This window comes from Propithecus coquereli, unplaced genomic scaffold, assembly GCF_000956105.1.
Source record: "Propithecus coquereli isolate 6110/MARCELLA unplaced genomic scaffold, Pcoq_1.0 Scaffold120, whole genome shotgun sequence".
NCBI lineage: Eukaryota > Metazoa > Chordata > Mammalia > Primates > Indriidae > Propithecus > Propithecus coquereli.
This window is the reverse complement of record NW_012136081.1, coordinates 2,323,397-2,346,764: the sequence shown is the minus strand read 5'-3', so window position 1 is coordinate 2,346,764 and position 23,368 is coordinate 2,323,397. Positions and strand designations below refer to the sequence as shown.

The following is a 23,368-nucleotide window of genomic DNA, read 5'->3' as shown; positions in this document are numbered from 1 at the left end:
CTTGGGGGTCTAGGCTCAATAGCATGGTGGCCCTTGCCCAGAGAGAAGGAGTTTTCCTGCCTGCCAACAGCAACACTGCTCTTCCCTCCCCCACAGCTCCCCAGCTTCTTCCAGCTCCTGGTCTGGGAGCCAGCACTGGGCTATCGCCATGACTACGTGGCCCTCAGGAAGGCCTGCGGTCACCTGGGGAGAAGCTGAGCTGGCAGCAGTTGTAGAGCAGTGTGTCCCCCCTAAAAGAGACCAGCCAAGCCTGTTAGCTGCACCAAAGGCAAATCCTAGCTTTATTAAAGGGCCCGCGCCGCAGAGTCAATATAAAAACACAAAAAGTCCCATCAGTTTAATAACAATAAAAAACCCCAAAAATGGAAAACTGAGGGTGCGGGGGAAGAGGCCCCTGGGCCAGGGGCACGAGGAGCCCGGCTCATGGCACCAGGCCTGGCCGCAGGGTCCCCGGTATTGCTGTTGCTACGAGGTTGGGGGGCTGCGATTGTCCTGTGGAAGCCACCGTTCACCTGGGTCGGGGACCCTTACTTCTTCTGGGGTGTGCTCAGCTTCTGCATGCCCCGGATCTTGTCCAGCAGGCCAGAGATGAAGGCCTGGACAGGAGGGTGGATGTTAGGGAGACCAGACCCCAAGATGACAGGAGCCTGGGCTCCCCTACCCCACCCTCTGGGGGAACCACTTACCTCAGTGGGTTTGTAACAGTCAACCAGCAGCTCCTAGTGGGGCATGGGGGGAGGGGGAGGAGGGATGAGTACACAGTGAATTCTCAGGGACTCACTAGAGTTTACCTATACCCACTTCCAAGGGACTGGGGCCACCCTAAGGCACAGGAGATGCCACAGCCACATGGCTAGGTAAGTAGCATTAGCCCCATTTGTCAGGGGCAGAAACTGAGGCTCATGGTCACAGAGCTGGCTGATGCAGACCAAAGGCCAGGCTCTACAGCCTTGCTTCCCAAGGGCATTGCCTCCAGGCAGCCCTGCAACCAAGGTACCCCCTCAGCCCCTCTTACTTTGACCCTGGCAGCCCGGGTATCGTCACTTTCCATGTCCAGGAGCTCATCCACATCAATCTCCAGCTCTGGGATCTCCTCTTCCTGGGGTGGGGGAGGGGGAAGAGGGAGCGACAAGGGCCTGAGTTGGGAGAGAGGGTGGGAGAGCGGCTCTTGGGTTGAGGTCCCTGCCTACCACCTCAGGACGAGCCCAGCCCTCTTTGCCCAGCAGACAACGGCAGCTGCTCTGAGGAAGAAAACAGATCAGGCTCGTGCCAAGGCAAATTGCCCAGTGTGGGGGGAGCTTCCTGTCACTGCCTGTGGGCACCCAGGGTGCCAGACAAGGCCAGACGGCCAGGACTGGGGACCTTGGGCTGGGAACCCAGCAGATGTGTCTCCCCAACATCCGGGCCCCCCATCTCACCAGTGAGATGAGCACTGGTGAGGCCAGCTGTCCTAGCTCATCACACCCCCCACCCCTCCCCCAAACACCTGTCACAGCTTCCCAAGAGTGAGGAGGAAGTAAAGGGTGAGGGGTCAGTGGGAAGGACCCAGGCCTGGTAAAGGGGAAACAAAGAGCCCATGCTTTGGTGAGGGAGGGGGTGCCCATCACCCCGCCCCCCGGGGACGCTGCTACCCTGTTTGGAGCCAGCTGCATTCCAGGGCTGGGCTAGGATAGGCAGCACAGGGCAAGCCCACTCTTCCACCCTGCCCCCCGGGGCCTGAGTCACCATCTGAGCAACCAGGGAGTCATGGGGTGGAGAACCGGAGCCCAGAGAGCGGGCTAGCCTGCCCGCATGATAAGATGGAACTTCGGGCTAGCTCATTAGAACAGCCGCGACCCTTTACAGCCCCCACCAACTACACTAGCGCCTTCTAACCAAGGTCTAAGCTCGCTGGCACTAGGCAGGTTAGACCTCCTTTCATTGCCAGCCCAGGCTAGCCCCCTGCCTCCTGCCCAAGGCCCAGACTATCCCTAGACACTTCTGGAGGACACCAAGACTGACTTGGGGAGTGACATGAGGGAAACAGGGTCTGCGGCAGTGAAAAAGATAAAAGTGACTTAGGTCAGACAAGAAAGAGCATACATTGGGGGCGGGTAGTGCAGAGGGGAGCGCGCAGAAGCGGAGCGCCCATTGACTCCGGTGACAGGAGGGCTCACAGTGGGGTTCCCGGGCGGACCGACTCGGGACCAATTTTAGGGTGTCGGCGCTGGGTGAGAAACACACCTGGCAGTCGTAGAGGCGCGTGAGCTGCTCCAGAATCCACTCCTCCAGGTTGAGGCGCTTCCGTAGCTCTTTGCGGTCGTACTTGACGGTGACCTTCCCTTGGCGCCTCACTGGGCCCTCATCGTCCGCACCGCCTGGGCCCTCACCTGCAGCCCCAGGAGGGCTCTGAAAGTACACGCGGGGCCCTGGGCCGCCACTGCCCGGCCCGGGGGCAGGGGCCGCCAACGCCGCGCCCCCCACAGGGCCGCTGTCCGCCATGGCGGCCGCCGGGGCCACGTGCGCGCGTCGGGCCCCTCCCTGCGCCGCCGCCTCCGGGACGCCCGCCGGCTAGCTCCGGGCGGCTGGCTCGGGTTAGCTCGGGGGCTCGGCTCCGCGCGGCTCCGCGGCGAGGGCGGCGGCGGGGGCGCCCGGGGGCAGCTGCAGCATGCGGAGCCCCCGGGCCTGGCCTAGCCGCGCCCCGCCCCCTCCCCGCCGATCCGCCCGCCCTTTGTCCCCCGCGGCCGCCGCCCGAGCCGCCGCCACCGAAGCCGCTTTCTCTGTCTCGCTCTCTTCCTCCGCCCCCCGACCACACCCCCTTAAAGGGCCAGCCCCGCTGCGGGTCCCTCACCCCCACCCCGCCCCCAAGCAAGGACTAGGAGGGGATCTAGTCCGCAGGGATTTGGGCCTGGCAGTCCGCAACCCCCTAAATAACCTTCCAGCCCCGAACCCAGGCGTTCTAAGCTCCCAGTACCAGAATTTGCGCTCCCACCTGCAGCCTAGTGCTCATTAGACCCTTCCTCATTCTGTCTTCATTGAGGCAGGAATAGGAGCCATCTGAGAATGGAGGCGAGTGGACACTACATGTAGGGAGAGGGTCTGGCGAGGACCCATGGGGGCCCCCCGATGTCTGGATCCTCCCCCCCTTGGTCAGCAAGGGGCGAACGGGCTTCTCCGCGCGGACCAGCACGTGGACTAGACTCCCGGGGATGGAGGAGTGCAAAAGGCGGGCAGGAGCTGCCCAGGTCTCCAGACGCCCTAGCTGGTGGGGTCCCACGCCCCCCACGAGTTGGGGGTAAAGCAGAGCCAGCCAGCCGGCCTGAAGGGCCAGACCCGAGGTAGCCACCGCCCACTGGCCAAGATGGCGCGGGGAGCGGGATTGTGGGAAATGTAGTTCGTGGGTCCGGCCCCGCATGGCTGCCCCTCCCCCACGGCGGAGCCCGAGCCCGGAAGCGCAAACTTGTTGGGGCACCATCCCAAGGGTTGCCACCACTGGATGCGGCCCTCCGCGCCCCGCAACTGGTGTGTGTACAAACATCTGGGAAGTGGGGGACCCGGGACTCCTTATAATAAAGGTGATAATAACAGCTGGCCCATAATGAGCGTTTATTGGGACCCCCACCCAGTCGGTTCCACCTCGAGGACACCGCACTCACTGGATCTCCCACAGATCCTCGCCCTGCAGCTCCTCTGTCCTTCGTACCACACTGGCTCACCTCTCTTAAGCCGACTGTGCATCCCATTCCCTCACCCTATTTGATTTTCTGCATCTTTAAATTTTCTCATTCATTGTTTATTGTCTGTCTCCTGCTTCTAGATTGTGAGCTCCATGGGGCAGAGACTTGTGTGAACCTTGTTTGCTGCTGATGCCCAGGCTTGAGTCTGCCTGGTCTTCAAACCCACCTGTACTGGGCAAATTACCTGGTGCCTGCTGAACCCACCACCTAGAACTATGTCAGGCTCATAGTCGGTTGCTGGGTTGATTGAACAAATGACTGAAAGAAAGAGTCAATGGCTTCCTCTGTGCCTCTGTTTCCGCAGAAGGTTGTGGCAGAGATTAAACAGGAAAATGCGTGGAAAGTTCAATTACTACACCACAGAGGTTAATTAAGTCACATGGCTAGATAAAAGGGGAGCTGAGATTTTGAAGCCAGGCTGTGTGACTCAAACCCCTGACACAAAGTCTTTACTCATCCCCCCACCTCCCGTGGACACCACCCAGCAAGGTTGTGCAGCTTTCCCTGGGATGTGTCCATGGACAGCAGGCTTACGTGTTCCAAACAGGGTCTCAGGATCTGAGAGGCAGTGCTTCTTTTCCAGCCTCTCACAGACACCCTCTCTTTTGATGCTGGAGGGAGAAGCCATCTGTAGCAGGTGGGGTCAGAGAAGGGTTGGGATTGTCCCAGGGTGGCACAGGTGGTGCTGCATCCACACTTGAACCCAGGACTTTAGGCTCCTCCTTTACCCTACAGTGGGGAGAAGAATCGAAGAGAAGACAGAGGCTGGGAATGAGGGGTGGGAGGGGGGCTCACAGGGCCCAGTCCAGGAGAGGGTAGAGTGAGCTGATGCCTCCTCCCTCTCTGGCCCCTCCTCTGGCCTTAGCCTTCCTTCAGCCAGCCTGGGGGCCAGGGAACGGCTGACCCTTGCTTTTGTGATTAGGCAGGACCCACCCTCTCCACTAGGAGCCCTGTCCTCCTGCTCCAAGCCTGGCTTCATGGGAGGTTCACTTTACACAGGTCCAAAGGGCAGGTCAGCTCTCTCTGAACCCGAGCATTCATTTGGGCCTTGGGATTAGAGGGGACACACACTCACACTCAACAGCCCCTAATGCCCAGCAACTGCTGTGGGAGTGGGGCCTGCAGGCCACGAAGACCTCCAGTCCCAGCTCTGCCTCCAAGATGCCATGACCCTGACTCTGATCTGGATCTTCCTGTCCCTCCTCCCCTCAGGGTTGGTGTAAAGGTCTCCAGTCATGTCCAAATGTCAGGGTACCCCTCTGAGAGTTCTCTGGGCAGGGTGTTCTTCCTGACTCTTCCTCTCTCCACCTCCTCCACTCCCACGGCACACCCAAATTCCTGTCCATTCCATCCCTTCCCATGGCCACCCAGCCCGAGAACAGTTGGTGCAGATGGGCATGCTGACTTGCAGCCTTCCTGGAGGCTCAGCTGCCCTGCACAGGACCTTAACCTTGGAGTGGGAGAACTGGGTTCAAGTCCTGGCCCTGCCCAGTAGGCTGAGAGGCTGTGGGGAAGTCACTCACCTGCCCTGAGCCTCTTCCCGGAGGCTGATGATCCTGACCTCCCCGTGGCTAGGGGAAACAGCTCAGTGCTCTGGGGCCTGTGCCCAGCCAGAGACCTCCTGCCTGAGCCCTTCTTGACTGGAGTGTGCTTATTCCTCATCCTCTCAGCCTGGGGCTGTGCTGTGCCCTCCCACCCTCACCCCTCCCAGGTCTCACCCCGCCTCCACGAGAGTGCATCCCTGAAGCAAAGGCCCTGGGGAGGGTCCTATGGGCCAAGACTGCTCCCTCAATCAAGCGTAGAGGCCGGAAAGACAGTCTTCTTTCCACCATTACTGCTTGCTGAGAAACCCTATTTCCATTACTAAGGCTGGAAGAAAGTGAGAAGGAAGGAGCCCTCTAATGGGGACTGCTCTTGCCTCTGGAGACACAAGGGTGGTGAGGAGAAGAGGCTCTGGCCCAGGAAACAGGCTTCCATCCTGTTTTTTTCCCAACAGCCTGCTGCCCAATGCTTCTGTGAAATACCCCTGCCCGCAGACCCCCTAAGCTCAGGCCCTGACTCCAGGCTCTGCTAGCCCTTGCACAGGCTGGCAGGGTCCCCTGCCCCAGAGCTGAACTATGCCCTTTTTTCCTTCCTCCCTAATGTGCCCACATGCACTCAGATATCCAGCTGCCTGAAGAGAGAGTGGCATCTCCCACCCATTTGCTTATTTATTCTCTGATAACCTCTAACTTCTGGACAAGGTGACTGAGGCACAGAGGGACTAGGTTCTGCCGCTAGCAAGAGCTGGACTTGAACCCAGGCCTGTGGGAGCAGAGGCCAATCTCTGCCCTGCAGGGCTCTATTCTCCCAATAAGGTTTGGGGGTCCCTGGGTTTCTGAGGAGTATGGCTCTGTGGCCTGGTGGGAGAGGACGAGGATCAGATGATCATAAGTCCTGTCCCCTTTTTTTCGTCTCCTCAAGGGCAGGGAGTGGAGGCAGGAAGTTGGAGGGTTGAAATCCTCCTACAACTCTGTGTGACCTTGGGCAAGTCCCTTTCCCCTCTCTGGGCCCCAAGTGGAGATAATAATCACACCCCACAGGGCCACCGCCAAAGGCAAGGAGATTCACTAGGTTAGAGTTGGTGGCAAACACGGTGGGTGGGGATTTGGAGGAAGGCCAGGGCCTGGCAGGGATCCCTCTAGGGGTCTGAGAGCCTGGGGCAAAGGGGCCTGCAGGGCAGCTCCTCCTTGCCTGACCCTCCTCCCCCAGAACCGGCTCCATCTCTTTCTGGGTTTCTAGGTGACTTGGCTGGCCCCTCTGGATGAGTTCTACTTTAAACTTGCTGCTGCTACTGCCTCTGTATTGGGGGGGCTCCCACAGGGGCCCCCAGGCAGGAACCCCCCCCAGCCAAGCCCTGCGGGAGGGGCTGCAGCCCCCACCCATCCCAGTGCCCATGCGCCTTCCCCTCCTCCCATCCCTGGAACAGATTTCAGGGCACCTGCTGTGGGCCAGGCACCGCAGAGCCCCTCCTCAACCCTTCTCCTTTGGGGACACCCACGAGGCTTCTGACCCCTCTGGGCAGACAACCAGCGTTCCCTGGGCAGTTTTCAGCCAAGAGGCTCACATAGACAGGCTCCAGTCATGAGGGTCTCCGGCACAAGAAGTGGGCTGTTCTAGAGCCCGCTCTGGAAGGGCAGCATGCCTGGGTCCTCAAAGGAGGTAGCAGGCGCACGGCCTCCCAGGGCTGGGGACGGGGGAGGGGCGCCTGCCGGCGGGAGGCCCATTAGCCTGCTAAGTGCTCCCAGGGAGGGGGACAGCGCTGCTGCCAGAGACTGTGAGGCGAAGTGAGGGCAGATGGGGGGTGGGAGTGGCCTTTCCTGTACTCATCTAGTGCGACAGTAGCGGGGTGGGGCACAGGCTTTGCGACCCCCTGCTCGAGTTCTGCCCTCCACTAGTACCCCAGACCCAGTCTCTCAGAAATCTCAGCGAGCTGACCCCGGTCCGCCTTAAGCAGCGCACTCTACACGCAGTCCCTCCAGCTGCACCCCCACAACACCCCCGGCCCCAGCGCCCTCCCTCCACCCCAGGCCCGAAGAATCAGGTGCTGCTGGACCTTCTGCAAAGCCCCCTACTCGTCCAGGTACCCCTGTCCCAATCCCCCCGGCTGCAGTCGCCGCCCCGGCCGCCAGGGGGAGCCGACGCGGGGCGGGCGGGCCCGACGCGGTGGGAGGGGGCGGGGCTGCCCGCCGCCCCGCCCGGGCCCCGCCCCGCCCGGGCCCCGCCGAGTCTCTGGTCGGTCCGGGACAGACTGGCCGGCGGGCGCTGACGCCGGGGGGCCGGAGCGGGCCGCGCGGGAGCGCGCGGAGGGAGCAGCGGCGCCGTCGGTCCCCGTCGGGGCTCCGTGGGTCCCTGACCCGCCCCTGGCCCGGCAATGGCGGGCGCCAGGCCGGGTGTCCACACGCTGCAGCTGGAGCCGCCCACCGTAGTGGAGACCCTGCGGCGCGGGAGTAAGTTCATCAAATGGGACGAGGTAAGCGCGGCGGCCCGTGCTCCGCCCGGATCCGGGGACTCCTCAATCAAGCTCGACTAGACGCCGGGGACCCTCACCCCAGCCTCGCCTGACCATGGCGGCCCCCATCCCAGCCTGGCCGCACTCCGGAAACTTGAGTCCCCAGTGCTCCCGGTAATGAAGACTTTGTCCTCCCCAATTCCTCAGCTCTGGAAAATTTGGCTCTCCACTCCTTGGCGCGGAGACTTTGAACCCCAATAAATCCCGCTCCCCCCTTTTCGCACTCGCCCCTCACACCACTCCCTGCCAGGCTAATTCTGGTTCTCCGATTCTGGCCTGGTCCGCAGACCCCTGCCCCGCACTGCGCTCCTTGGTTGGAGGACCCCGACCGCCAGTCTGGCTCAGGGCATCCTCATTCTGGGTGGGCGCCTCTGGGACCCTGCTCTCGCCGGCGCTCCAGCTCGAACAATCCTCTTCCATTCATCACTTTCTCACCCTGTTCTGGCTGCACCCCTTCACCCTGCTTCTGAATCCCAGCCCAGCTCCTTGCTCAGGTGGGGAGCAGCAACTCACACCCTAGTGGAGACTTTGCCCCCCAAGTTCCTCCATCGCTGGGAACTTTGCTCCCCACTCCTTAGCCCAGGACTTTGAACCCCAATAAATCCTGTGCCCCCCCTTTCTACCTCTTCTGACTCTGGTGTATCCCAGATGCTGGGGCCCTCACCTGCGGCTACCCACGCCTGTCCTGTCCCCCTCCTCTGCCCCCTGGGCCCCTCCTTCCCCGGGGCCTCCACCAGGCCTGCCAGAGCTTCCTCGCAGCTCCTTCCCAGTCAGGCCACAGGCCTGGAAGACTCTGGGCTCCTTTCCGGCTGGGTGGGGCGGGTAGGCGTGGGAGCTGGGGGAGGGGCTGGGGGCGTGGCCTGAAGTGGCAGGTGTGTGAAGAGGGGTGCCTGGGCGCCCCAGGGGCCAGGGGAGACCCCTCCCCACAGGCCGCCCTGAAGGGAAAAGTTTCTTCTTTTCCTTTGAGCGTGATAAACCCAAATAAGGAAGTGGGAACAGGGAGAGGGCCCTGGGGTGGGGTGGGGGTGCTGACAAAGGCTTGGGGCTGGAGAGAGGGGCCTGGGCTGCTTTTGAAGGCCAGGCCCCTGGGGAGGGAGGGGCCCTGGGGGCAGTACTCACAGAACTCCCCCCTCCTCTGACTCTTGGGGGGCCTCAGACTCAGGGCAGGGTGGGGAATACCAGAGGGTCTGGGGATGGGCATCAGCACACTGAAGTGGGACTTGGGGCTTCCTGTCCCTTCTATTCCCGATCAACTCCCATCCTTTGTAAGCAAAACCTGCAATGGGTGGGGCCGGTGCAATCCCCATTCTCCAGAAGAGGAAACTGAGGTCTAGAAAGTAGAGACTTACCCTGGCCGCACAGTGGGGTGTGGCTGAGGCCAGGAGCCGGGAGGCTAGCAGGAGTCTTGCTTCCCCACTTCCCAGGTCACAGGACCCACACTGCCTGCGTGCAAGTCCTGGCTCCTCTTCTTGACCTTGGGCAAGCTACGGAGCATGCTCACTTTGCTCATCTGTAAAATGGGCATGACGACAACACGTACCTTGTAGGGTTGTTAGGAGGCCTAAGTGGGCTCACACATGTTATGTGCCTGGAACTGTACCTGGCACACAGTAGGGCAGCGTGCGTATGTGTGAGCTGTTGTATTAATGATGACGGTATTGTCTACCAGACAGTAGCACTTTGGGGGTGGCACTCAGGATGAGGTGGGGTCCTCTTCTGGCTGGGGGAGCCTGAGGCAGGAGAATTCTACCTGTGGTCACCTGGTTACTCATGCCCTGGCCTAGTCTAAGCCCTTCACACCCCCTCTGGCTGCTTCCCAAGTCACAGGGGTGGCCCTGGGAGTGTGCCAGGGACTGGACTCTCCTCAGAAAATGGGGCTGGCACACACTTCCCTGCCCCTGCCAGCTGCAAGGCTGTTTGAGGAGGACAGAGCTTGCTGCCCAGTCCCGAGGCCAGGGGGAGTCCCTGCTGAGGGCCTCTGTGCCTCTGTGAGGTGGGGCTGAGTCTTGAGGACGGGAGGATCCCAGGAGGTGCAGGATGGTGACAATGGACCTTGGGGCAGACTGAGAGGTGGCCAGTCATCATGGTGTACCAAGGGATGCAGAAGGGCTGTGGGGGTCAGACTTCTGAACCCTGTGCTTTCATCCCATAAACATTTTACAGTGGGCTAACTAGGTGGCTATCGGGGGCTCCAACCATCACGGAGCTTCTGGGGAAACTGAGCCCAGGGTGGGGGTCAGGGAGGCTTCCCTGGAGGTGGGTCAGATTTCGTGGGTAGAGAAGGAAGGAAAGGACATCCTAGCAAAGGGGACAGTGAGGCAAGAGCTGGGAGATGGGGAGAGGGTAGGTAGTCGCCCATGTGGCAGCATCTTAGGCGAGTGGGAGGTGAGGCTGGGAGAGGCATTGGGACCAGAACTTGTGGGCGCTGAATGTCACGCTGAGGGCGTTGGCTTTGTCCTGAGGGCTGTAGGCAGCTGCGGAAGACCGGGGGGCTGGATAAGGCTTTGTCTTAGTTTACTGGCAGGAACACTGGGTGGATGACCGAAGGGGTCCCAGGCCCAAGCCTGGGCTGTAGCCCTTACTCCCTGACCCCAGCTATTCTGTGCTGTCCCCAGGAGACCTCCAGTCGGAACCTGGTGACCCTGCGTGTAGACTCCAATGGCTTCTTCTTGTACTGGACGGGACCCAACATGGTGAGGGCAGGCGCTGGTGCAGCTTGCTCAGGCCAAGGGCCCTGCCCCACGTGCCTGCTCCACACCCCTGCCCTGCCCATGGGGCCCAGCTGCTGGCCGACCTCTCCCACGGCTTCCCACATAGGAAGTGCTAAGGACAGGGGCTGAGGCTGGGGCTGTAGCCAGGGGGTGGCCACTCCTTGGCCTGGGTGGGGAGCTTGGGGGCTCCCGGCTCTCAGCCTGCAGCCTCTCAGACCCACCCCAGCATCTGGTTTCCCCAGGAGGTAGATACACTGGACATCAGTTCCATCAGGGACACTCGGACGGGTCGTTATGCCCGCCTGCCCAAGGTGAGTGATGGGGCCCAAGTCTAAAGACCAGATCATGGCATGGGGACTTGGACGCCCCTCCTAATTCTTGGCTCTCACCTATGCAGGACCCCAAGATCCGAGAAGTGCTAGGCTTTGGGGGCCCTGATGCCCGGCTGGAGGAGAAGCTGATGACAGTGGTGGCTGGGCCAGACCCAGTGAACACAGTATTCTTGAACTTCATGGCTGTGCAGGACGACACGGCCAAGGTGGGCTGGGGCCCAGGAGACAGCCAGGGGTCTCTGCCTCATTTGCTCAATCGGCCATCACTTACTGAGCATCTGTCGTGTACCGGGCTGCTCTCTGACTTACTGTGTATCAGACCCAGGTCTGGGCTTGGGCTATGGCCAGGCCAGCCTGCTCCGTGTCCCACTCACCGCCTCCCCATGTGTGCCACCCCCCAGGTCTGGTCCGAGGAGCTATTCAAGCTAGCTATGAACATCCTGGCTCAGAACGCCTCCCGGAACACCTTTCTGCGCAAAGCGTGAGCCCCGGGCCGCCCTTGGTGGGGCGTCGGGGGTTCAGGTGGCAGTTCCCAGGGCGTGACCCCTTCACCTGCCTTCCCAGATACACAAAGCTGAAGCTACAAGTGAACCAGGACGGACGGATCCCGGTCAAGAAGTGAGCACCCCTTCCCCTCAGCACCTTCTCTACTGCCCCGACCTTGGTGGCCTTTGCCCCTCCAATGACCCTGCCCCCTCGCCTGCATCAGCATCCTGAAGATGTTCTCAGCTGACAAGAAGCGGGTGGAGACGGCGCTGGAATCCTGTGGCCTCAATTTCAACCGGGTGTGTGGGGTGGGGGCAGGGGCGGGTGGGGCGTCGTGGCGGGCACCCGTCCTTCTGGGGCTTCCTGCTCCTGGGGTCTCACCCCACTCTCCTTGGCCCCTAGAGTGAGTCCATCCGGCCCGATGAGTTTTCCTTGGAAATCTTCGAGCGGTTCCTTAACAAGTTGTGTCTTCGGCCAGACATTGACAAGATCCTACTGGAGATGTGAGCAGGGCTGGGCCCCTCCCAGCCCTCATGCCCCCTGTCCGGCCTCTGCTCAGTATGCCTTGCAACCCAGTGAGGAGGAGGGGACCTGGTGGCTGGGTCCCGGAGTGACAGGGTTGGGTGTGGCGGGTGGGGAGCCTGTCACCGATGTGCTCTTGCTCACAGCCACTGTTTCTGGCAGCTGTTACAGAGAGCGCTAGGCCAACCTTTTGCCAGGGCTGGTTTAATCAGCCCACTCTGCTGATGAGAACCGAGGCTCAGGTGTGCTGTGGGACCTGCCTGACCTCACACAGCCAGTGAGGGCTAGAGCTGAGATTGGGTCTGGGGTCTGGAAGCACAGGGTCATGGGTCGAGCACTTGGCAGCTTTCAAAGCCCTTGCTCACACCAGTGCCACTTCTGTCTGCTGCTTTGACAATGCCGAGTAGCCAGCATTGTCCGTGCAGGGGAAACTGAGGCCCAGAGAGGGCAATAACTTGCCCCAAGTCCTACTCAGTGGGTGCCAGATCCAGGAGCAGGCCTTCCGACGCCCTCACCCAGGTGAGGGCTTGGCATGGGGGTGGGGGATGCTGAGGCTCCAGCCTGACCTGGCTTCCGGCTCCTCCAGAGGTTCCAAGGGTAAGCCATACATGACCCTGGAGCAGCTCATGGACTTTATCAACCAGAAGCAACGGGACCCAAGACTCAACGAAGTTCTGTACCCGCCTCTGCGGCCTTCCCAGGCCCGGCTGCTCATTGAGAAGTATGAGCCCAACCAGCAGTTTCTGGAGCGAGGTACGAAGCCAGCAGCGTGGGTGCAGGTGGAGAGGTGGGCAGGAGGTGCCCCAGCTGACCCTGCCTTCCCCCACCCCAGACCAGATGTCCATGGAGGGCTTCAGCCGCTACCTGGGAGGTGAGGAGAACAGCATCTTGCCCCTGGAAGCCCTGGATCTGAGTGCAGACATGACCCAGCCGCTGAGCGCCTACTTCATCAACTCCTCGCACAACACCTATCTCACAGGTGAGCGCAGGGAGGGTGGTGCCTGTGACCTCTGCCCTCTGGCCTGCTCCCCTTCCTCTTGGGGCGCAATTGTTTCAGCTCATTTGCCTGTAAGCAGGCAGGGAGCAGCCAGCCACCCCCAGGAGCAGGGCTTCCTGGCATGCCTCAGTACTCAGGAAGCTTCCCTGGGGAAGGGCTGGGGCCTGCGACAGCTGGCCGTGGAGGGGCGGCCTGCAGGGGGGCCTGGAGCAGGACTGCTTGGTGATTTGAAGGAGCGAAGAGGAGGCCAGGGCGGGATGGGGAGTAGGCTGACGCACGGTGAGAGGGGTGCCGGGGGCACGGAAGGCATTTGGGTTTATCCTGAGAGGGAGGGAGGGCTTTGCGGAGGGTCTGAAGCAGAGGAGGTGATGTGACGCGGTATGTTTTTAGAAGGACAACCCCAGGTGCTCTGTGGAGATCGGACTGGAGGCAGGGAGGGCCCCCGGTCCTCCGCGGGGAGGTGGTGGAGGCTGTGCCAGGGCAGAGGTGGCAGAGGGCATGAGGAGAGGGAGAGATCAGCAGGGTCCTGGGGAGCTATAGTGGGTGTGGGGATGACTCCCCCGGTTCAGGCTGGTGGGATTGGTGGGTGGTGGGTGTTCATCTGAGAGAGTCTGAGCCCTGGAGGAGGAACCCACCCAGCGGAGCACTGGCAGATGCCTGCTCTGTGCCCACTTAGGGTGGGCACCGGGGGCTGGAGGCAGCACATGGCCTGCCCTGGGGGACTTTGGGGGAAATTCCACGGTGAATTAAAGAGTGATTAGAGCTGGCTAGACAGAGTGTGTTGGGGCTGGACTGGGCTGCCACAGGGGCCCCTGCGTCCCCAGCATGGCCTGGTTCTGGGTGGAGCTGGGCTGGCGGGCAGCCATGGTGACGGAGCCTCGCCCCCAGCGGGGCAGCTGGCGGGGACCTCGTCGGTGGAGATGTACCGCCAGGCGCTGCTGTGGGGCTGCCGCTGCGTGGAGTTGGATGTGTGGAAGGGGCGCCCACCCGAGGAGGAGCCCTTCATTACCCACGGCTTCACCATGACCACGGAGGTGCCCCTGCGTGACGTGCTTGAGGCCATCGCAGAGACCGCCTTCAAGACCTCGCCCTACCCCGTCATCCTCTCCTTTGAGAACCACGTGGACTCGTGAGTGGCCCCTGGCTCGGGGACCCGATGGACCCAGGGACAGCACTCCCACCATGGCTCTGTGGAATTGCTCTGGGGACCTCCAACCCTGGGACTCTCCACTGACCCTGTGACCTCTGACCTGCCCTATGGACCCCAGCTCCCCCCAGCAACCTCTGACCTCTGCTCTTGGCCCCACAGGGCAAAGCAGCAGGCCAAGATGGCCGAGTACTGCCGCTCCATCTTTGGGGACGCACTGCTCATCGACCCACTGGACAAGTATCCGGTATGGGGGCCTGGAGCTGGGGTGGGGACGTGGGGGTGGGGGTGCCCGGTGGACCCTGACCTGCCCGGGCCTGCCCAGCTGGCCCCGGGCGTCCCACTGCCCAGCCCTCAGGACCTGATGGGCCGCATCCTGGTGAAGAACAAGAAGCGGCACCGGCCCAGCACAGGCGCGCCCAGCAGCTCCGTGCGCAAGCGGCCGCTGGAGCAGAGCAACTCGGCCCTGAGCGAGAGCTCCGCCACCACGGAGCCCTCCTCCCCACAGCTCGGTACCCAGTCCTCCCACCTGGCTCAGCCCCGCCCCCAGCCCCGCCCATTAAGCCACTCACCACCTCTCAGGGACCTCTGACCCCTGACCTCAGGCACACAGCTCACTGAGCCATGCCCCGACTCCTGACCGCTCAGTCCCGCCTCACAGAGCCTCCCACAACCAGGTTGCTGCTCCGAATTCTGACTTATGACCTCAGTGACCCACATCCCCGACTTTGGGTGGGATCTTCAGACCTCAACCCCGTCCTGTGGCCCCTACCACGCTGGTTATAATCTCAGCTAAACTTTGACCTCTCACTTTATTGAGGTCCCTCTTGCACCTGATTCCTGACTGCTGATTTCACTAAGCCCCTTCACTGGCTATGGCTGGCTGATCCCTGACCTGTAACCCCACCATGTCATCCTTTACCCCCACTGTTAAGGCTGCCATAGCTCACTTCCTGATTTCTCACCCCTCTGAGCCACCCTGTCTCCCTCCCTGCTCCATATAACTCCAGACCTTCACCTTCCACCTGTGACCTCTGAACTCCCACTGGGTTTAATACCGTCTGACCTCTCCCCAAGCCACACTGCCCTGAGAGTACCCCTTGACTGCCCCACTGAGTCACCTCCACACACACTGGGAATAACCCTTCTGGGCTTCCTGAGCATCTGTGTGTGGTCTTGACCCCTGACCCCTGGTGGCCCTGTCCTCTGCAGGGTCTCCCAGCTCAGACAGCTGCCCAGGCCTGAGCAACGGGGAGGAGCTAGGGCTGGAGAAGCTCAGCCTAGAGCCTCGGAAGTCTCTGGGTGAGGAGGGCCTGAACCGGGGCCCCGATGCTTTTGGACCTGCTGACCGTGAGGATGAGGAGGAAGATGAGGATGAGGAGGAGCAGACAGACCCTAAAAAGCCAACCACAGATGAGGTCAGGCCCACAGGTGGGAAGGTGGGGGTGGTAGCATGTATTCCCCTCCCAAGCGGTTGCTAGCACCCACTGTGCTCTGGCACGGCCCTGGGTGCTGGTCTGACCATGGACATCATCCCTGCCCTCCTGGGGTTCAGTGTCTGTGTGTGATGCTGGGAGGAGGGGTCTTAGGTAAACAGGCAGGGAAACAAGTGTACGGTTATGCTCATGATATGGGCTGGGGAGGGGTGAGTTGGGGTGCAGAACTGGGGGAGGATGGGGACCTGGGCAAGGAGGTTGGGACAAGCAGGCCTGAGGAAGTGGGAACAGCACGTGCAAGGGCCCTGTGGCAGAGCCAAAGTGTGCAGGAGGGAGGGCCAGGGTAAGACGAGGGAGTGTTGCCGTGGGGAGTGTTGAGGAGTTGTGAGGAGTGGCACAGAAAAGGCCAATCCGGCTGTCCTATGAGGTCAGGTTTGAGAGGGGCCCAGAGTGGGAGAGGCTGTGGGCAGGGTTCCAGGCTCCTGAGCCACCAGGAGGCGATGGCAAGGTGATTGGAACGAATGGCTGGAATGGAAATCTGGGGCTCACGTGCATTTGGGCAGTTGAACCCCTGGGCTTGGGTGAGGGGTTCCAGCGTCTGAGAACCAGGGAGGAGAGGAGCGGCCAGGAGGCAGCAGGTGAACTGGGTGGGGAGGGGTCGTCCTGGATGTGTCAGAGGGGCCCCAGAGAGGAGGCTGTCGGGCCGAGCCGAGGTAGCGGGATCGCAGGGCTGGCAGAGGGTCAGCAGCTCCCTCCCGAGGGGGCAGGCGAGGGGACTTCTTGCTGGTGCCGGGGACAGCACTGTTGATCTGGGTTTGGGGCCTCAGGGCACAGCCAGCAGCGAGGTCAACGCCACTGAGGAGATGTCGACGCTAGTCAACTATGTTGAGCCTGTCAAGTTCAAGTCCTTTGAGGCTGCTCGAAGTGAGTGGGGGTGGGTGGTGGGGGTGGGATCTGGCCTGCGGGCTCCTGCCGGGCCTGACTCCCTCACTGCCCACTCCCCAGAGAGGAACAAGTGCTTTGAAATGTCATCCTTCGTGGAGACCAAGGCCATGGAGCAGCTGACCAAGAGCCCCATGGAGTTTGTGGAGTATCCTTCCGAGGTGCTGCGGGCAGGCAGGCCGGGGCGGGATGCTCAGAGGCCGGCTCAGACGTTCTGCTCCCACTTTCGCCACCTGCGCAGGGTTCTGGCCCTGCCACACCCCTGCCTGAGGCCGGGGCAAGTCCGGAAAAATCTCCAGGGGAGAAGCAGAGGCCGGCCAAAAGGGGTGGGAGTCACGGGAGGGGAGGGCCTGGCCAGAGGTGGAGGCCGGCAGAGGGCTGGGTACTGGCACCCGCGTGGCCCCTGACCGCCAACCTCAGATACAACAAGCAGCAGCTGAGCCGCATCTACCCCAAGGGCACCCGCGTGGACTCCTCCAACTACATGCCCCAGCTCTTCTGGAACGTGGGCTGCCAGCTCGTTGCCCTCAACTTCCAGACCTTGGGTGAGCCCGGCCCCCCATCTTACTGACTTCTGACCTGTGATCCTACTAGTCCTGCCTGAACGGACCTCTCGCCCTGTCTGATCCCAGGTCCCTGGCCTAACCCAGACCTTGGCTAACCCCAGCTCCCAGCCTTGACCGACTCCAGCCCCTCACCTGTCTGATCTTTCCTGAATCTGAACCCTGGTGCCATTTGGTCCCACCCGAGCCTGGACCTTGGACTCCACTGGCCCCTGACGACCCCTGGCTGCCCCCCATGGCACTGTCCTGCCTGACTCTTGCCCTCCCCTTGGCACTCCCAGACGTGGCGATGCAGCTCAACGCGGGTGTATTCGAGTATAACGGGCGCAGTGGGTACCTGCTCAAGCCCGAGTTCATGCGGCGGCCAGACAAGTCCTTCGACCCCTTCACTGAGGTCATCGTGGACGGCATCGTGGCCAATGCCTTGCGGGTCAAGGTGAGGCCCCGGAAGGCTCAGGCTGGGATGTCCGAGGACAGGAATCTCAGCAGCCACCTCACCCTCTTTGCCCCCCAGGTGATCTCAGGGCAGTTCCTGTCCGACAGGAAGGTGGGCATCTACGTGGAGGTGGACCTCTTTGGTCTCCCCGTGGACACGCGGCGCAAGTACCGCACTCGGACCTCTCAGGGGAACTCGTTCAACCCTGTGTGGGACGAGGAGCCCTTCGACTTCCCCAAGGTGAGCCTGGCCCCTTGCCCACCTGGCGCAGGCAGATCCAGCCCAGACCTGCCCAGGCTCAGATGGGGGAGTGGGACCCAGGCACACTGGTGGTGACCAGGATAAGAAGTGGGGGCACCAAGGGACCTCCCTGGCCCTGCATGTCCCAGAATGGGAGGGGGTTCCCGCAGGACGTCTTGTAGGCCCCTGTGAGGAGTGGACACAGCCTGCCCTTCTCCCAGCAGGAGGGACTGGCCCGAGATCACCTCAGGCTCCCGCGGGCTCTTCCAGGCCTCTCACGGTCCTGTGCGCCAGGGCCTCTGCCCCCGACCTGGGCTGGGGTGTTCTCAGTCCAGGCTCCCGGCTCACTCTATAGTTTCTAAGCTGGCAATGACCAGAACTGCCCACGGTGGCCCTGAGGGGGTCTGTCTGCCTGTCCTCTTGGCTCAGGGCCCTGATGGCTGCTGGTCATCCACGGGTCAGCAATCAGCTCAATGGTGATGGTGACTGACGGTCAGTTGTTGGTCAGTTCACCCGAGGGTCTGCTCTGAGTGTTCGGCCTTGGTGGCTGTGGTCAGCTGTGGCAGTGGCCATGGTGGCAGTGGGTCAGCTCCATGGCTCAGCACCAGTGTGGGCCCGCAGGTGGTGCTGCCCACGCTGGCTTCACTTCGCATCGCGGCCTTCGAGGAGGGTGGCAAATTCGTAGGGCACCGCATCCTGCCTGTCTCTGCCATCCGCTCAGGTAAGGCCTTGCTCGACTCTTGGCAGCACGGCGGGTGGTGTGTGGGGACCTGGCCGGGCCCAGTGACCCTGCCTTCCTCCCCCTCCAGGGTACCACTACGTCTGCCTGCGGAACGAGGCCAACCAGCCGCTGTGCCTGCCAGCCCTGCTCATCTACACGGAGGCCTCTGATTATATTCCTGATGACCATCAGGGTGAGCTGAGGGTGGGCAGGGCAGGGCAGGGCAGGTGGGGGGACGATGCTGCCACCAGGGCCTGGGTGTGGCTGAGCCAGGTGGCCCCAGTCCAGGGTGAACAGACCTGAGCACAGGTTCTTCAGTCCCTCATTGAGAACAGAGCTCGCGGGGACAGTGTGGCACAGGGGGCTCTGTTTCTGGGACCCTTGTCTCTGCCTCCCCACAGACTACGCCGAGGCCCTGATCAACCCCATTAAGCACGTCAGCCTGATGGACCAGAGGGCCACGCAGCTGGCTGCCCTCATTGGGGAGAGCGAGGTGAGCCTTGCAGCGCTGTGAGCAGGCCTGGCTGGGCAGGGCGGGCTCGCTGTCACCCTGGGGACTGGTGGCACAACCGCTGTAGGTGTGGGTGTGGAGGGTGCGGGCTGACTCTGGGCCCAGCCCTGGTGGGGGAGGCCCTGCAGTCCCTGCTGCGCCGTCCCAGCTGGCTCCCCACCTCACCACCGGGCCCCGGGCTGGACTGTTCAGGGCCTCACTGCAGACCCCAGCCTCATGCGTTCACACACCCGTGCCATCTGCTGGGGGGCCTGTTCCCCTTTCTGGTTTCTTGTCCCACCCAAACCAGAACATAAAACCAAGCTAATGCTGAGCACCAGCTTTCTGCCAGACCTGGCGTGCGCCTTTTCACCTCCTTGGCTCATTTAATCCCCCGACCCCCTCCGTTTGGGGCTGCCATCACCAGTGTAGCCATGGGCACACTCAGGCCCTGAGTTGCTTGTGTAAGATCGCTCAGCCCAAAAATGGCCTGGCCCAGGCCTCGACCCTACGCCTCTGTGCCGCCAGCGCTGAGCCTTACCCCCATGCCGTGAGGGGCAGGGGCTCTGGTCTCTCTCACTCAGTAGGCTTAGCAGCCTTGGGATTTTGAGGCGATGGAAACCACCCGTTTGCATTTGAGAGGCTTTCAGATCAGACCTAGGTAGAATTCCCCCAGCTGCAAGCAGCACAAAGCCGGGCTACAGGCATTCCTGGCCACTTCACTAGGCTGGTGTGAAGCCACAGAAGCTTTTAAAATGTGGGGTCTTGGGAGCTATGCGGAGGGCACTGGCTTCCGCAGGGAGGGGTCAGGAGTAGAGGTTCACCAGCATTGCCAGGCCCAGTCCCTGCGGGGCCTGCGGCGGGCGGGGGAGAGATGACTGCAATTAGGGCTGCTCAGAGCTGTTAGTGGGAGAGGCTGGTGCCCACTCTGCGGTCGCTGCCTTCGTTGATTTAATCAGGAGCTGAGCAACAAGGAAGATGAGCAACTGTGGGCAAGGGTGGGGGGCACCGAGAGGGGAGGAGACTCGGGGCTGGCTCAGGCCTTTCCAGAACAATCTGGGAGTTCTTGAGCGCATGCAATGGGCCTGGCATTACAGTGTCGTCCCCACACCCCATGTGGAACAGGGTTTTAGAAAAGCTTACTTTGTACAGCTCTCATTTTTCATGCGGGTGTCCAGACAGCCCTGTGTTAAAGATGAGTCCAGCAGCCACACTGGCTGACCAGGGCGCTGGGGAGCCCTGGGACGTTGCGGAGCACAGAGGCCCTGGGGGGACGGCATTCTGCTTTCTCCCCACAGGCTCAGGCTGGCCCAGAGACGTGCCAGGAGAGCCAGTCTCAGCAGCTGGGGTCTCAGCTTCCCCTGGCCCCCACACCTAGCCCCCTGGACACCTCCCCCCGCCGGCCCCCAGGCCCCGCCGCCTCCCCCACCAGCACCTCCGTCAGCAGCCCAGGTAGGATGCGGCCTGGGCCTGGGGTGGGCTGAGGGGAGTGGCTCGTGCCACCCTCTCCTCCAGCTTCTCACAGGCGGCCTCTGCTCTCCAGGGCAGCGGGATGACCTCATCGCCAGCATCCTCTCAGGTATGGGGTGCGGCCGCCTGGCGGGAGTGGGGCTGCAGGTTGGCCCACCCTGCCCACCTTTGCTCTGCTGCTCCCAGAGGTGGCCGCCACCCCGCTGGACGAGCTCCGAAGCCACAAGGCTCTAGTGAAGCTCCGCAGCCGGCACGAGCGAGACCTGCGAGAGCTGCGCAAGAAGCATCAGCGGAAGGCCGTGCCCCTCACCCGCCGCATGCTAGACGCCTTGGCCCAGGCCCGGGCTGAGAGCAGGTGCCACCACCGGCCAGGTGTCCCGTGAGTGTCCAGCCTGCCTGTGTGCTGTGTGTGCCGAGAACGTTTATGTGAACGTGACGGGTGTGTGCACGTGGGTTCCCACGCCAGGTGGGCAGGGAGATGGTAGGGGCTGCTCCTTGATCCCCGGGGGAGGGCGGGGTGCAAGGAAGATGGAGGAGGCTTCCTGCACCAGAGTCCACTCTGCCCCCAGGGAGTGACACCTCTTTGGATGTCCCCCATGAAGAGCTTTTTGTCCAAACAGGCTCCTATCATTCAGGCGGAGCTAACGGGCCCCCTGGTTTACATAACAGACCTGGTCCCCCAGGATGGCATCTGCCATTGGCTGCTGGGATGTGCCCGACTCCCCGCCCCCAGCCCAAGTCCAGGCGGTGGACCTGAGCATCAGTCCAGAGGGGTCTCCCCACAGGGGCGGGGCCGCTGACATGGAGGACATGAAGGAGGAGGAAGAGGTGAAGCGGTACCAAGAGTTCCAGAACAGACAAGTGCAATGTCTGCTGGAGCTGAAGGAGACCCAGGCAGACACAGAGGCTGAGCGGAGGCTGGAGCACCTGAGACAGGTGAGGGGGGCATGTGGCGGTGAGGGAGGGTCCGCTTGGCCTCAGCCCTGTATCACCCGTTGGCTACTTGTGTCCACAGGCTCAGCAGCGGCTCAGGGAGATCGTCCTAGAAGCACATGCCGCTCAGTTGAAGCGGCTGAAGGAGATGAATGAGAGGTGAAGGCAGAGGATCTTGTGTGGTGGGGCAGGCGGCTCCCTGGTACCAGAGGAGGGCGGAGTCCCCAGGCCTGCTGCTGACCCCTGCTCTGCCCCCACTGGCTTCTCCAGGGAGAAGAAGGAGCTGCAGAAGATCCTGGACAGGAAGCGCCACAACAGTATCTCGGAGGCCAAGACGAGGGAGAAACACAAGAAGGAGGCGTAAGGGCCTCGGGACTGGGAGCCGTTCGGGTACCGGGGAGGCAGGGTGGGCGCCCGGGCATCGAGCCCATCCTGCCTTGCTCCTCCTGCACAGGGAACTGACAGAGATTAACCGTCGGCACATCACCGAGTCGGTCAACTCCATCCGTCGGGTGAGAGAGGCTCATGGGCTACCCTAGCCCCACCCCCTTCCTTCCTTCATCAGACACCCGTCTCCTTGGTGCCTGGCCTGGTGCCACATTACCCTCAAGGGGCTTCTAGAGCCTTTCCCCAGGCCCGACAGCCTCCTGGTGCCCACATTATATTCAAAGCCAACCATCTGTGGCAGTACCCTTGGCTTTGGAGTCCTTGGGCCTAGCCATCTCACAGCCCTGGCCACACAGTCCCAGGAGCCTTCACCCGCCTGATTTCTGTACCCAGCCAGAACCCCAGGGCCCTGGCCCCTCCCTGAGGGCCCCTCAGCTGAGCCCTTGCCCACCCCCATAGCTGGAGGAGGCCCAGAAACAGCGACACGACCGCCTCGTGGCGGGGCAGCAGCAGGTCCTACAGCAGCTGGCGGAAGAGGAGCCCCAGGTGAGGCCGTGGTGAGGCTGGCGGGTGGGCAGGCAGGTGCTGGGCGGCCTGGCCTTACTGTGATTCCCGTCCTCCTCCATAGCTGCTGGCCCAGCTGGCCCAGGAGTGCCAGGAGCAGCGGGCAAGGCTGCCACGGGAGGTCCGCCGGAGCCTGTTGGGCGAGACGCCGGAGGGGCTGGGGGACGGGCCTCTGGTGGCCTGTGCCAGCAACGGTCACACACCCCAGAGCAGCGGGCACCTCTCTGGTGCTGACTCGGAGAGCCAGGAGGAGAACACACAGCTCTGAACTTCCGAGCAAGAGGTGGCCACAGGGCCAGGGTGGGCACTGGGCAGAGGGCAGGAGATGAAGACACTAATGCTTTTTTTTTTTTTTTAACTTTTTATCTTTAGAAATTTTATTTTTTTAAACCTGGAGCGAATATCCCACACTAACCCCCCTCCTTCATCCTCCTGGTGCCCCTTTAGCCCCCAGCCCTCCTTCCTGCCCTCAGTCCTAGGGAAGGGCCTGGGCCGGGCCGTGCCCCCCATGGCACCCACACACCAGAGTTGGTGGCGTCTCCTGCACTTCCTAGGGAGCACTGGCTGGAGACATGGAGCTCTGGGAAGTCGGGGTCACATTGTTTCTCTATTCTTTGGGGATTTTTTTTTACATGAATAAAAGTGGGTTTCAGGGACCCTGTGTGCAGTGTGTTTTGAGGTAAGAGGGCGCTGGCTCTGCCACTTTCTCTGGGGCCTGTTTCTCATCCATAAAATAGCTGTGGGCATTGGTGGGGTTGAGGTCAGGCCCCCAGCGAAGGGCTGCTGGATCTGAACTTGAGACACCCTTGCCTCCCTAGGGCCTGCAGGTTTTCCCGGCAGCCTTCCTCACTGACTTGCCTTTGGCCCTGTCCCCCTGGCCGTGGCTCCCCTCAACCCACTGCTTTTCTCCCTCCTCAGCTCTCCCCATCCTCCCTTCACAGAGGCTCAGGCCTCTGCTTCAGGAAGCCTCCCTGCCCCCCTTCCTGTTGCCTGATATGACCCAAACACCCAGCATCTTCCGCCCGGGCTGCTCCGGGCCCCGACAGGCAGCTGACTCTGTATCGCGGGATGGACGGCTGGGGTGGAGCTGGGCAGCTCAGAACCTGCCCGACACCAACGGACCTGGCCTTTCAGAGATAGGTGGGAAGTGAGGCTCCCGGTGATCCCTGGGAGCAAGGGAAGCTGACAGTCGCAGACACTCGCGGGGGCTGGGATGCCCAGCAT

At 62.1% G+C, this 23,368-nt stretch overlaps 2 protein-coding genes across 3 annotated transcripts; one reads left to right on the top strand and one right to left on the bottom strand.

Moving 5' to 3' along the window:
* Nucleotides 1–253: 253 nt before the first annotated feature.
* On the bottom strand, nt 254–2,736 carry PPP1R14B (protein phosphatase 1, regulatory (inhibitor) subunit 14B). The gene is given in 6 exon segments (XM_012665375.1): nt 254–596; nt 687–719; nt 1,016–1,099; nt 2,224–2,505; nt 2,507–2,613; nt 2,616–2,736. Coding segments are annotated over 6 exon segments (609 nt in total). The 5' UTR covers nt 2,650–2,736; the 3' UTR covers nt 254–527.
* A 4,760-nt stretch (nt 2,737–7,496) lies between these two features.
* Nucleotides 7,497–22,800, top strand: PLCB3 (phospholipase C, beta 3 (phosphatidylinositol-specific)). Of its 2 annotated transcripts, XM_012665373.1 has the most exons (31): nt 7,497–7,728; nt 10,383–10,460; nt 10,721–10,789; nt 10,876–11,016; nt 11,212–11,291; nt 11,375–11,428; nt 11,520–11,595; nt 11,699–11,799; nt 12,405–12,571; nt 12,651–12,797; nt 13,704–13,944; nt 14,125–14,209; nt 14,288–14,474; nt 15,175–15,380; nt 16,226–16,322; nt 16,404–16,488; nt 16,761–16,885; nt 17,185–17,339; nt 17,418–17,579; nt 18,201–18,300; nt 18,389–18,493; nt 18,702–18,793; nt 20,089–20,242; nt 20,334–20,369; nt 20,447–20,639; nt 21,046–21,196; nt 21,276–21,352; nt 21,464–21,553; nt 21,648–21,705; nt 22,040–22,126; nt 22,209–22,800. In XM_012665373.1, the coding sequence occupies exons 1-31, from the start codon at nt 7,630–7,632 to the stop codon at nt 22,410–22,412; spliced, it is 3,702 nt and encodes a 1,233-aa protein (XP_012520827.1). In that variant the 5' UTR covers nt 7,497–7,629; the 3' UTR covers nt 22,413–22,800. The 2 variants fall into 2 exon arrangements, with proteins under 2 accessions (XP_012520827.1, XP_012520828.1); XM_012665374.1 differs by lacking the exons at nt 10,383–10,460; nt 10,721–10,789 and having other exon boundaries at nt 10,930–11,016.
* The last annotated feature ends 568 nt before the right edge of the window (nt 22,801–23,368 follow it).